This window comes from Oryzias latipes, chromosome 17, assembly GCF_053564925.1.
Source record: "Oryzias latipes strain Hd-rR chromosome 17, Olatipes_Hd-rR_3.1".
Classification (NCBI taxonomy): Eukaryota; Metazoa; Chordata; class Actinopteri; order Beloniformes; family Adrianichthyidae; genus Oryzias; species Oryzias latipes.
The window spans coordinates 36,443,770-36,456,473 of record NC_136253.1 but is presented as its reverse complement, the minus strand read 5'-3'; the positions used below and the strand labels follow the sequence as shown (position 1 = coordinate 36,456,473).

Below are 12,704 nucleotides of genomic sequence, written 5' to 3'. Positions count from 1 at the left end.
CTGCAATGTAGATCTGTAATGTAGAGCTGCAATGTAGAGCTGCAATGTAGGGAACTTTAATGTAGATCTGCAATGTAGAGAGCTGTAATGCAGCGCTGCAATATAGAGCTGTAATGTAGATCTGTAATGTAGAGCTACAACGGTGCGTTCAGGGATGGATCTATGCCTGCATAAAGTGCTGTTGCGTCTTGAAGACAGTAATAGAATCAAAGGCTTTGGTTTTGTGGTCTTTTCACTTAAATCTCTTCTTTGAATTAAAAAAACACAAACAGTTTTTAAAATCAATTACTTGACCCAAATAAGACCACCTGCTGGAATTGAAGGACTCTTTATGATCTCTTCTATCAGATCTGTCTAAAGTGCAGACGTTTGGGAACAACATGATCAAACTGCATCAGCTCAGTTGACCGTATTACTAAACAAAACTTTAAAGCAGGAAGGTTTCAGCGTTTGTCAGATTCCAAAGATAAAAGTGAATAAAACCAAGAAACCAAATGAGTTCAACCTGAAGAACTATCAGGAACATCCCTGTTTTCATGTCCCTGCTTAAACATTATAGCTTATGATGATTATTATAATATTGTAATATAAAGTGTCATGTTAAGACATCTGAAGGTGGCAGACTTGAAGCTTTGGAATTTACAGGAACGTTTTGGATTCTAGATGCTCGTCTTTAATCTACTTTTCAAGCGAAATGTCATGTAGTCTAAATATTTTATTATATTTTGTCCATATTCTGTAGTAGATCTAGTCAGACCAGCATATTTGGACCAGTACTTCTAACACTTCCATTAGTTAAATAAACTGCAGTTCTAGCTCCCTTAAAGACAAGAAGTCATTTCTTCTAAGAGAACAGGTGAAAAAGCTTGCGATTGAACACAATTACACACTTCATTCAAGCCACACCCCTACATTTAAGTCACACAATTTAACATTAAAGTGTGTGTGTGTGTGTGGGGGGGGGGGGGTTCTTGATGGTTTAGTGTATTTATCTTGAAAATCCAGGATGTTTTTCATGTTTTCTATGTGTTTCTCTGCAGAGAACAGCTTTGTCAGATCAGCATTTAATCTGCACAGACTGGAACTGCCCCCCCCCCAACCCCTGCATGCTCTGAATTCCTTCAGAACAAACACTCTCTTGTAGCTCTGCAGGCTTCAGCAGGCTAATGGGAGGCACAACAACAGCACAAACCTCTTCAAACAAACATCGTTAGAAACCAGGCCTGTTAGTCATGAAGTTTCTTTATCTTCATAAAAAACACAAATGTTTAGTAAAACAAATACCGATGTCTGAGGCTGGTTCCAAAGCATGTCTGTGGCTGGAAGCAGATGCTCCTGCATTGATGCAGATGAACGCAGACATGCCTGCGTTGATGCAGATGGAAGCAGATGCTCCTGCATTGATGCAGATGGACGCAGATGCTCCTGCATTGATGCAGATGGACGCAGACGCTCCTGCGTTGATGCAGATGGAAGCAGACGCTCCTGCATTGATGCAGATGAAGGCAGACACTCCTGCGTTGATGCAGATGGATGCAGACGCTCCTGCATTGATGCAGATGGACGCAGACATGCCTGTGTTGATGCAGATGGAAGCAGATGCTCCTGCATTGATGCAGATGAACGCAGACACGCCTGCGTTGATGCAGATGGAAGCAGACGCTCCTGCGTTGATGCAGATGGATGCAGACGCTCCTGCATTGATGCAGATGGACGCAGACATGCCTGTGTTGATGCAGATGGAAGCAGATGCTCCTGCATTGATGCAGATGGACGCAGACGCTCCTGCATTGATGCGGATGGATGCAGACGCTCCTGCATTGATGCAGATGGACGCAGACACGCCTGCATTGATGCAGATGGACACAGACACTCCTGCGTTAATGCATATGGATGCAGACGCTCCTGCATTGATGCAGATGGACGCAGACACGCCTGCGTTGATGCAGATGGACGCAGACGCTCCTGCATTGATGCAGATGGACGCAGACGCTCCTGCATTGATGCTGATGTACGCAGATGCTCCTGCATTGATGCAGATGGACGCAGACGCTCCTGCATTGATGCAGATGAACGCAGATGCTCCTGCATTGATGCAGATGGACGCAGACACGCCTGCATTGATGCAGAGGAACCCAGACGCTCCTGCATTGATGCAGATGAACGCAGACACGCCTGCTTTGATGCAGATGGACGCAGACGCTCCTGCATTGATGCAGATGGACGCAGACGCTCCTGCATTGATGCAGATGTACGCAGATGCTCCTGCATTGATGCAGAGGAACGCAGATGCTCCTGCATTGATGCAGATGAACGCAGATGCTCCTGCATTGATGCAGATGAACGCAGATGCTCCTGCATTGATGCAGATGAACGCAGACACGCCTGCGTTGATGCAGATGGACGCAGACGCTGCTGCATTGATGCAGATGGACGCAGACAGCAGACGCTCCTGCATTGATGTAGATGGACGCTGCTACTTTGGTTTTCTTGCATTTATCTCTCTATGTTCAGCTGCTGACCTTAGTTTTTCATTCTCTGATAACAGAAACTGTCGAATGATGGCTCAAAGATTAGGCACTTTAGTCATAACAAAATCACATGTTAACGCTGTGACTGGAGCAGACGCTCCTCCACCGGTTCACACCTCCTCCATCACACAGCTTGTCATTACCTGCAGAAAGCAGGTGACCTCACTGTGTTTTCCTGCTGCCACGTTTGGAGTTGTCTCTAAAATTCTGGGTCTGCTTTGAACTTAAAACCTAAAAATCAAAGGCGGAGAACAGCTGGAGATTCGCTCCATTGTTGGTCCCGATGTTTCTGTCTGGAAGTCTCTCAGCACATCTGGGATTGGTCGGGCAGGGGTACATTTGTAGTTAACAGATGTTTCATGACATAATCTGACTGAATCTCTTGTTTCAGAGAACATGAAGGATCTACAGGAGCTTGTTCAGGAACGTTTGGCTGAACTCTTCCGAGCTCTAAAGGCCGTCATTGGCAAACATCGGACCCTAAACTCCGTAGACGTTCTCGGAGCAGCCGGCACCGTCATGGCTAAAGTCAAAGGTAAGCTAGAAAACCCAACCGAGCAGCAGGGACCTCGTCTGCCGTGCAGGAGCAGAAATCTCCTAAAGGAAGGTCGTCTGGGCTGAATAGTTTCAGAAGCAGCTCGGAAGCAGAAACGCTTCAGGCTTCTTCAGATGAACTCAGGCCAAAATAATCTGGAGCTGCAGACTCATCTGCCAGAAATGTGATAAAAACGGAAGGTGTCCTTTGAAATGCAGACGAGCAAAGGCTGCATGCCTGCAGTTCAGTCTGAACCTGCTTTCTTTGGAAAAGCATGAAAGTTCAGACAATGGAGAGATGGAACCACGATGGAGAACCACAGGGAAAGCAGCCATCGTACCAGCTTCATCGACGAGCAGCTTCAACGGAACCCTGCTCCTAAGGGGGGGGGGGTCGCAGCTAAGGGGGGTGGAGACGCAGCTGAGGAGGGGGGGTCGCAGATGAAGGGTGGAGGCGCAGCTGAGGGGAGTAACGATTTCTCATTGTTGTCACTAGAAAGGTCTCGGCTGCTGCATCCCTGCTGTAATGTCCGGTCTGTCCACTGAGGGGCGCCGTCCATCTGCAGATCCTCTATTTTATTTATTGTTTTAGGATCATGTCTGACCAAAGGGGGGGGGGACTGGGGTGGAGGACTGTGTGGGGTTAGTTTTCAGGCATCTGGAAGTCTGCCAGACTTGGAGGGAATCTCTGCCCCCCACCCTCCCCCACCCCCATAACAGATAGTTTTAGAGACACACCCCCTACCCTGAAGGGCAGACATGTTGCGCATGGGAACGTCTGCAGGAGAACCCTTCGTCCCTCTGCTCTGGAACACGGATGCCCCTCCCACCTTGACTTCCTCCAATGACGTTCCTCCCTGAACTGGTTTGTCGTCTTTGCTCGTCGGCTCTGGTTCCTGGTTTTTCCTGTCTGGATGGAACAGTGTCTTCAGGAGGTTCCGTTCAGACCCACTGATGCTCATGGGGGAGGAACCTGAGGGCCCCGTCCCCAGCCTTCAGTGTGGGGGGAGGAGGGGCCCTGCAGTCATTGTTGGAGAGCTACAGGATGTCCTGAGGAACTGAGACTCAGGCCTGCAGCCCACCTCCACTCCACCCAGGCTTCCCTCCTGCAGCCGCTGGGATCCGATTCTCCACCGCCAGCAGAACCCGAGGCTCCAGGAGGGTCTCCTCTCTACAGGTCGTCTATCAGGGACAGAAGTACGTGCCGGCGCCATGGCGGTCTGTGCGCTCTCACGCTGGTGCAGTGCGGCAGTTTCCTGTTGTGGGTAGACAGGAAGTTCTACGCCGAGCAGATTTCAGAACTCGGTGTTGGAGTTTCAGCTTCTTCTTCTCAACAAACCGTTTGCTGGTCAGAAACTTCGGATCGGACAGCAGAACTGGAAAACCTCAAGAGTCCGTTGTGTGTGTGCGTGTGTGTGTGTGTGTGTGTGTGTACACATTCTGATGTGTGTGTGTGTGTATACATTCTGATGTGTGTGTGTGTGTGCATTTGCATGCACGAGAGTGTTTGTGCACAAGCCTAAATGTTGTGAGTTCATCCAGAACTGCAGACCTCTGAGGAAGCGTTCAGGTTTCTGTTGATGGTCTGGAGAAACCAGAGCAGATGTGAAGCCGTTTGGACCAGAACCAGGGTGTTGTGCTTGTTTGAATGTCATTCTGACTGAGGTTTCTCACGCACAGGCGTGAAGTTCTCTGAGGTGACCTTTGAGGACCAAAGCGCCGTGTTCCGGGAGATCCACGCTGCCATCGACACGTTGGCCTTCACCTTTGGAAATGTGTGAGTCCAGAACTTCAGTTCTGTGGACGCTGAACCACCGGCACGCAGGGGGGCTTTTCACTCCCCTGACTTAAACTGTGACCCATTCACTTTGTGCGCCGCAGAGTTTCTGACTTCCTGATGGGAGATGTGGACAGGGCCTCAGGGTTGGGGGGCCCCCAGACCAGGAGAAGCAGGGTAAGGGCCCGGTTCCTCAGAGGAGAACCAGACAAATGGACCGTTTCCCGTCTGCTCATCCTCAAATGTCTTTCAGTCCTTTGACGACCTCTCTGCTGATCCTGACCGACACCACAAACGGGATGGGGGGGGTGAGTGTTCAGCGTGTCTGTTGTTTGATTCCTGAAGTTGACCCGCCCCGCCCTTACCCCACCCCCCACTTGGGTCTGTTGAAAAGCAGGTCCATGTTGTTCTCATGGGGGCTAACACGCTCTGTTGGTGTTTATGGGGGGGCCTGACATTTCCTGACATTTGTGTCCTGACCCCCCAGGCCCAGACCTGCAGCTCTCGAGAGAGGAGGAAGTGGACCTGACGCTGCTGAGGAACGAGGTCGGGGTGGAGTCGGCCCTTCTCTACGCCAAGGCCTGGTCCAAGCACATCAAGGACCTCCTGGTGTGGATGGAGAAGCGGGTGTCCATGGGTGAGGGCTAAGAGTGGGGGGTTGGGGAGGGGCTAATGTCCCACCTTGTACCTGCTGCACACGTCAGGTTGACAGACCTCTTTCTATGAACTCTTCCTGTCTTGCAGATATCGAATACGCTAAAAACTACAGCAAAATTGCAGAGTCAGCAAAGGCGCTGGCCAGCCAGCAGGTACCACCGAGGTCTCCGTGACTCACCTGGACTTCCTCCTTCTGATGACCGACTCAGATCTGTGCGTGTCTTTCAGGACTTCATGCCGTTCAGTGACATCTACATCTCCACCTTTAAGAAGGACATTGAACACAACACGCTGCTCTTACAGACTGCGCTCGCCCTCCAATCAAATAAGTTCATCCAGGTAGCTCTCAGGTGTGACCTTCTTTTCCTGTTTGAAGACTTCTGGACTAAATGAGAACCGTCCTTCTGCAGCCTCTTCTGGCTCGGAAGAATGAACTGGACAAGCTGAGGAAGGAGTTGAAGGAGCAGTGGCAGCGGGAGCAGAGGAAGATGGTAGGTGTCCTCGTCAGACTGGTGACCGTCAGTCTGCAGATGCTCCGTCTGCAGATGCTCCGTCTGCAGATGCTCCGTCTGCAGATGCTCCGTTTGCAGATGCTCCGTCTGCAGATGCTCCGTCTGCAGATGCTCCGTCTGCAGATCCTCCGTCTGCAGATGCTCCGTCTGCAGATCCTCCGTCTGCAGATGCTCCGTCTGCAGATGCTCCGTCTGCAGATCCTCCGTCTGCAGATGCTCCGTCTGCAGATCCTCCGTCTGCAGATGCTCCGTCTGCAGATGCTCCGTCTGCAGATGCTCCGTCTGCAGATGCTTGCTGATGTTCCTCTGCTGGTCCTGGGTCGTTGCAGCACGAGGCCAATGCGGCGCTGAGAAAAGCCCAGACTCTGGCAGAGCAGAGGCAGGAGGAGTACAAGAAGGTGCTCTCATCCAGCAGCCGCTCTCAGGAGGAGCAGGGTAACCCCGGCAACAAGCAGCTGGACAGGAGGAGACGGCTGGAGGAGGAGGCGCTGCAGAAGGTGAGAAGCCAACCGCCAGGAAACCTATTGGACTCTAAGATTCTTAGCCTCTGCTCTGGGCAGGCTGAAGAGGCACAGGACCAGTACCAGAGCTGCCGGGCTGACGCCGGTGTCAGGAGGATGGACCTGGCCAACGCCAAGAGGACGGTTCTTACACAGCTCCGGGAGACAATCTTCCAGTGTGACCTGACCCTTAAAGCTGTAAGAAGCAGCACTAAGCCATCAACACTGTTTAGAACTATGACCCCCCCCATTCGACCTCCTAGACAGACACATTCTAGAAGGGTTCTGCTGCTGGAACATGATATCCACACATGTTCTGCGTCTCCTAAAATGTGTTTTTCTCAGCCATAGCACAAACACACACAAACTCTAGTTCTAAACTCCTACTCATCCACCAATCAGTGCCTTTCTTCTGTCAGCAGCCAATCAGACCGTCCAGGGGTCTGTCCTGACCCCACTGCTAAACTATCCTGATAACCTTTAGCGGGTCTGTCCTGACCCTAAACCCTTTGCTGGGGTCTCGAGGGACTTGGTCACTGAAACTTTGGGTTTCTGTCTCCTGTGTCATCAGGCCTTCAGTAGAAAACTGTTCTGAAAAGAACGTAACTTCAGGGAATAACCGAGACAAAAAAAAATCTGTAGAAGGAGTTAGAGCCACGCTGTTGGTGTTCTGCAGCCGTCCCATCATGCACTGCACTGACAGACTGATGGATGTTTGCATGCAGTGCAATGTGTCTGCTGCTTTCATGCTGATGTTCCTCTGCCAAACCTTCTGCTGGTTCTTCTCAGGTGACGGTGAACTGGCTTCAGATCCAGCAGGCTCAGACGGTGGTGGCCCCCACTCACTACCAGGCCCTGAACGAGAACGCCAAACTGTACGAACCTGGAGAATGCTACGCTGAGTTTGTGAGGAACCTCCCCAGGAACCTGCCCAAAGAGCATCTTCACTCAGTCTCCTGCGAGGGTTCAAGGTAACGCCAGTCTCAGCAGGAAGCTGGTGGCTTTCTGCAAAAACCGAAACTGCTCGTCTGCAGGGGGAGGAGTCTTATAGTGAGTGGAACTGGGGCCTTTGAGTGGATATCAGTTTTTACAGTGACAGCGGCTTTAAGCTGCCCCTCCTCTACAGTCACTCGCCGCCGACCCTGCAGACACTCGGCGTGAGAGGAGGAATCTGGGAGGAGGACATTTTCAGCCCTTCCTCAGGAAATGTTGCTGGAAGCAGCAGGAAGGATCATGAGTTTGGCTTTCAGATTCCTCGTTTAGGAAATGCTCTGGTTCAGAGTAGAAGGACAATGCGTAGATGAAGGGGATGTAGAACAACAGGACGTAGATGAATGCCCAGTTCGGGATTAATAAAGTACTCTCTCTCTCTCTCTCTCTCTCAGTTCATGATGAATGAAATGATAAATGTTCCATTTCTGTAGGTTTCTCTGTCCATTCTTCACAAATGGACTAAATTTGTAGCTGTACTCATAAATGAAAACTCATAACTCATAATCCGAGGAAAAGCAGACCAAAATAAAAAAGAAGTGAAACCAAAAGCAGAGAGTTGGCGTTTACCACCACAGGAGCAGAAACGCGGCGTCTTTCTCTGCAGGTTTGGGTTCAACAAACGATTCCTGAGCAGCAGTCATTCCTCCCAAGGGAACCTGTCCCAAACGTCCACCACCGTGTGCGATGAAGGGGATCTTCTTCATCCCCAGCCTGTAAAGATGGGAGGAGAAAGGTCCAGCAGCAGCACTGACTTACCAGGTTAGTCCTCCCACCAGTGAGGCATGAACTCTGACGGCAGGTCGGGATCTGACGACCTCTGCCACGTTTAGATGTTTCTGCGGCCTCCAGGAACCAGGCCCAACGGAAAGCCTGGGCCTCCGGTAGCCAGGTCAGCCAGGGGGGCGTGTGCAGCGACTCTGAGAGCGCAGGGGGCAGCAGCGAATCCAGGTCCATCGACTCTCCCACTGCAAGCCCAGGTTTGAAGCTGCTCCGTTAACCCTGATGTAGACGATGCAGACAAGAACCGGAAACCATAAAAAACCCTTCAGAGGTCGGAACCAGGCACGAGGACCACAGGCGGAGTCCAGTTTTTAGGACTTTGTGTCTTCATGCTGGAGACGCCCGTCATCCCACCTGACATCCGGCTCATGGCCGCACCTGAATGGCCTTCTGCCACGTTTGCCATTGAAGCTGTTTCTGTTCTTGAAGGTGACTTAAGGCGGCGGCTGCCCAGGACGCCGTCCACTGGGACCATGTCTTCAGCGGATGATCTGGACGACAGGGAGCCACTGTCTCCCTTAGACAACGGTGAGGTTTGTCCGCTGTTCTTGACTCTGTTGGCTTCTCAGCGGATTAGCCGCGGTCCTGAGGATGTCCGGTAGAACTAGAACCAACGCGCGTCAGAACTGGTCCGTTTACTGCAGGTGTGGTTCAGTGACGGGTTAGCGTTAGAAAAGATCAGCGTTTGGCCCCGCCTCCATTGGGGCCGGGGTTAGGGATGTCGACTCATTTATTTCAGTCAGACTTCAGGTGTGACTGCAGAGCGTCATGTTCCATTCCCACTGACGTTCCACCAACGTTCTTCACTAACGTTCCCGGTAACTGTCACGGATTTTTTCACTAACATTCTCATGGACGTTCGCATTAATGTTCCCACGATTCTTTTTTTTATGTGTAGTGTAGTTTGTTTCCCATTTTCCTTGCTGGTTCCTTTTAAACTAAATGATTTAGGGTTTATAGTTTTTTTAGAAATGTGTTTTTTACAGAAATGAATTTCTCACAAACATAAGTTTCTTATAAAATGTTTGACTCTTTTAAAAGTCTAGTTTGAAACGGATACTTCTGACTTTGGTTCTGTCTTAGCATCTCTTCCCCTCTGGCAGCTGGAACCGTTGGGAGGTTTAACCTTTGATGCTGGGGGGCAGCCAGGGAGGGGCTTTGAGGACAGAGCAGGACCGCATCAGAGGCTTCCTGCACTGGTTTCAGTTTTGGGTCTGGTGTCTCCTCTGAATCCAGGTCCGGCTGAGCTGGTGACCAGCAGTTCTCCGGGTCCGTTCCGGAACGCTCAGATGTCCAAAGCGGCTCAGACCCACCGGCTCCGTAAACTCCGGGCCCCCTCCAAGTGCAGGGAATGTGACGGACTGGTGGTTTTTCACGGGGCCGAGTGTGAAGAGGTAAAGATGTCCGTCATGGATGCCCTTCAGCAAAGCGTCTCTCTGCTGATGGGCGGGTCTGCGTTCTCCTCTCAGTGCTCGCTGGCGTGCCATAAGAAGTGTCTGGAAACGCTCGCCATCCAGTGCGGCCACAGGAAGCTGCCGGGGAAGCTGCAGCTGTTCGGGGTGGACTTTGCGCTGGCGGCTAAGAACTGTCCTGACGGGATTCCCTTCATCATCAGGAAGTGTGCGTCTGAGATTGAGAGCCGAGCTCTGAACGTCAAGGTAGGTCTACCTGAAAGCTCATGGACCCCCCCACGCTGTGGTTCTGATCAGCTGTTCTGCCATCACAGGGCATTTACCGCGTGAACGGCGCCAAGTCCAGAGTGGAGAAACTCTGTCAGGCGTTTGAAAACGGAAAGGATTTAGTGGAGTTGTCTGAACACTCACCGCATGACATCAGCAATGTCCTGAAGCTCTACCTGCGACAGGTGAGCCCCCGCCGCATCTGATTGGTCTGATGATGGCGGGGCTTTGCTTTGAGCGTTTATCCATGTTTGACTCCATCAGTTACCGGAGCCGCTGATCCTCCACCGGTTCTACAACGACTTCATCGGATTGGCCAAGGAGTCCCAGAGAGCATCCAAGGAGGGGGGCGGCAGAAACCAGAAGGGCCAGCATGCAGGGAAGGGGCCGGGCCCCCACATGAAGAAAGTCTTCTCCCGGGTCAGGGAACTGCTGAACCAGCTTCCTGTTTCTAACTTCAGGACGCTGTGTTTCCTGACGGCTCACCTGAACAGGTGAGTCCTTCCACAGGAAGCCCAGCTTCCTCCTTCGGAGCTCCGCCATCTTCTCTACACCAAGTTATGGGGGTCGTGGGGGCGGCAGCAGAAGCTCCTCCTGTAACCAGCGTTACAAATAAGGAAAAAAAAGTAATACATGGTTGTCCTCACCAATTTTTGGTTGTCCTTGGATACCAAGATTCAACAGCAACCAAACCTACTCAGATGTCAGTACTTACATCTTTATTTCTTCTATAAATTTAATATCAACTGGAAAACTTGAAACTAATATTTTTATAAATAGTATCTTTACACAGATTTAAATATATTGGTTCTTTTTTTCTTTGGTTTTGATAATTGTTGCTTAAAGAATATAAAATACAAAGACTGTTGTACAAATGTAGAATATCATATCAGTCCTATGGAAAAAGTTTTTTTTCAGCTCATGTTAGTCTGTTCAGATATGAGTCAAAGTTATAGTGTTTCATGAATGTGTTTGAAATCTTCTGGTATACCATCGTCCGGGTGAATACTCGATTCTGATTGGCTGCTGGGTGTGCATTAAAACCTGATAACCGCATGGTGAAAAAAGAAGTTCCGGTCAGCTAGCTTAAATGTTTTGTATCACTGCGCCGGTTTCTTTACAACAACCTTTAGCTTTATCATCTGGACAAAAACAAGCGGTAAGAGGAGAACCTTTTCTCTGATCTGATGCCTTATTCAACACATCGTGATCATCAGCATAGATATATCGCCAAAACTTGACTGCAGCGGTGGTGCAGCGCGACGCAGACTATATGTTACCTGATGCGGCGCATCAGGTAACATATAGTCTGCTTTTTCTGAGAAAAGCGATCCAAATCGAAAAAAAACAAGAATTAAGCACTAAAACCTGGTTAATATGTATTGCTTTTGCAAGTGACTATGGTATAAGCGGTTTAATGGCCTTCGAAGTGTGAAGGCTTCCACGGCGTGCGTTAAAAAGCAATAAACGCACACTTCGAAGGCCATTAACCCTTACTTAATGGGCTGATTATTTCTAACCTGTTTTTGGAGACCTCTAGCGGTCGCGCCAGGTACTGTTGTTCAACACATTTATTTGAATAACCTTTATTGAAAAGTGCACATGTAGAAACAGAAAGGATTAGCTAGCATGCACGCACTTCGTTTGTCAGTGGAAAGGATTTGCTGCACACGGCTCCTCTTGTTTTAGAGGAGGCGTCGTAAGCTCCTCTTGTTTTAGAGGAGGCGCCGTAAGCTCCTCTTGTTTTAGAGGAGGCGCCGTAAGCTCCTCTTGTTTTAGGGGAGGCGACGTAAGCACCTCTTGTTTTAGGGGAGGCGCCGTGAGCTCCTCTTGTTTTAGGGGAGGCGTCGTAAGCTCCTATTGTTTTAGAGGAGGCGCCGTAAGCTCCTCTTGTTTTAGAGGAGGCGTCGTAAGCTCCTCTTGTTTTAGAGGAGGCGCCGTAAGCTCCTCTTGTTTTAGGGGAGGCGACGTAAGCACCTCTTGTTTTAGGGGAGGCGCCGTGAGCTCCTCTTGTTTTAGGGGAGGCGTCGTAAGCTCCTATTGTTTTAGAGGAGGCGCCGTAAGCTCCTCTTGTTTTAAAGGAGGCGCCGTAAGCTCCTCTTATTTTAGGGGAGGCACTGTGAGCTCCTCTTGTTTTAGAGGAGGCGCCGTAGGCTCCTCTTGTTTTAGAGGAGGCGCCGTAGGCTCCTCTTGTTTTAGAGGAGGCGCCGTAAGCTCCTCTTGTTTTAAAGGAGGCGCCGTAAGCTCCTCTTATTTTAGGGGAGGCACTGTGAGCTCCTCTTGTTTTAGAGGAGGCGCCGTAGGCTCCTCTTGTTTTAGAGGAGGCGCCGTAGGCTCCTCTTGTTTTAGAGGAGGCGCCGTAAGCTCCTCTTGTTTTAGAGGAGGCGCCGTAAGCTCCTCTTGTTTTAGAGGAGGCGCCGTAAGCTCCTATGGTTTTAGAGGAGGCGACATAAGCTCCTCTTGTACCAGAGTAGACGCCGTAAGCTCCTCTTGTTTTAGGGGAGGTGCCGTAAGCTCCTCTTGTTTTAGGGGAGGCGCCGTAAGCTCCTCTTGTTTTAGGGGAGGCGCCGTAAGCTCCTCTTGTTTTTGAGGAGGCGCCGTAAGCTCCTCTTGTTTTAGGGGAGGCGTCGTAAGCTCCTCTTGTTTTAAGGGAGACGCCATAAGCTCCTCTTGTTTTAGGGGAGGCGCAGTAAGCTCCTCTTGTTTTAAGGGAGGCGCCGTAAGCTCCTCTTATTTTAGGG

At 50.4% G+C, this 12,704-nt stretch overlaps 1 protein-coding gene across 4 annotated transcripts in view; it reads left to right on the top strand.

Moving 5' to 3' along the window:
• LOC101172644 (rho GTPase-activating protein 29) overlaps positions 1-12,704 on the top strand; it is a 31,349-nt gene that overhangs the window by 12,936 nt on the left and 5,709 nt on the right. For 2 of the 4 annotated variants that reach the window (XM_023964851.2, XM_023964852.2), the window contains 18 exons: positions 2,923-3,066; positions 4,746-4,842; positions 4,947-5,019; positions 5,096-5,150; positions 5,330-5,479; positions 5,587-5,651; positions 5,728-5,838; positions 5,910-5,990; positions 6,341-6,508; positions 6,572-6,709; positions 7,301-7,482; positions 8,109-8,263; positions 8,335-8,481; positions 8,714-8,812; positions 9,521-9,678; positions 9,754-9,942; positions 10,011-10,148; positions 10,228-10,457. In XM_023964851.2, the coding sequence (XP_023820619.1) occupies positions 2,923-3,066; positions 4,746-4,842; positions 4,947-5,019; positions 5,096-5,150; positions 5,330-5,479; positions 5,587-5,651; positions 5,728-5,838; positions 5,910-5,990; positions 6,341-6,508; positions 6,572-6,709; positions 7,301-7,482; positions 8,109-8,263; positions 8,335-8,481; positions 8,714-8,812; positions 9,521-9,678; positions 9,754-9,942; positions 10,011-10,148; positions 10,228-10,457 (2,380 nt within the window). Of the gene's footprint in view, positions 1-1,040; positions 1,226-2,922; positions 3,067-4,129; positions 4,263-4,745; positions 4,843-4,946; positions 5,020-5,095; positions 5,151-5,329; positions 5,480-5,586; positions 5,652-5,727; positions 5,839-5,909; positions 5,991-6,340; positions 6,509-6,571; positions 6,710-7,300; positions 7,483-8,108; positions 8,264-8,334; positions 8,482-8,713; positions 8,813-9,520; positions 9,679-9,753; positions 9,943-10,010; positions 10,149-10,227; positions 10,458-12,704 lie in introns of those variants that run through there. The other 2 variants (XM_078935429.1, XM_023964853.2) reach the window with 2 other exon arrangements.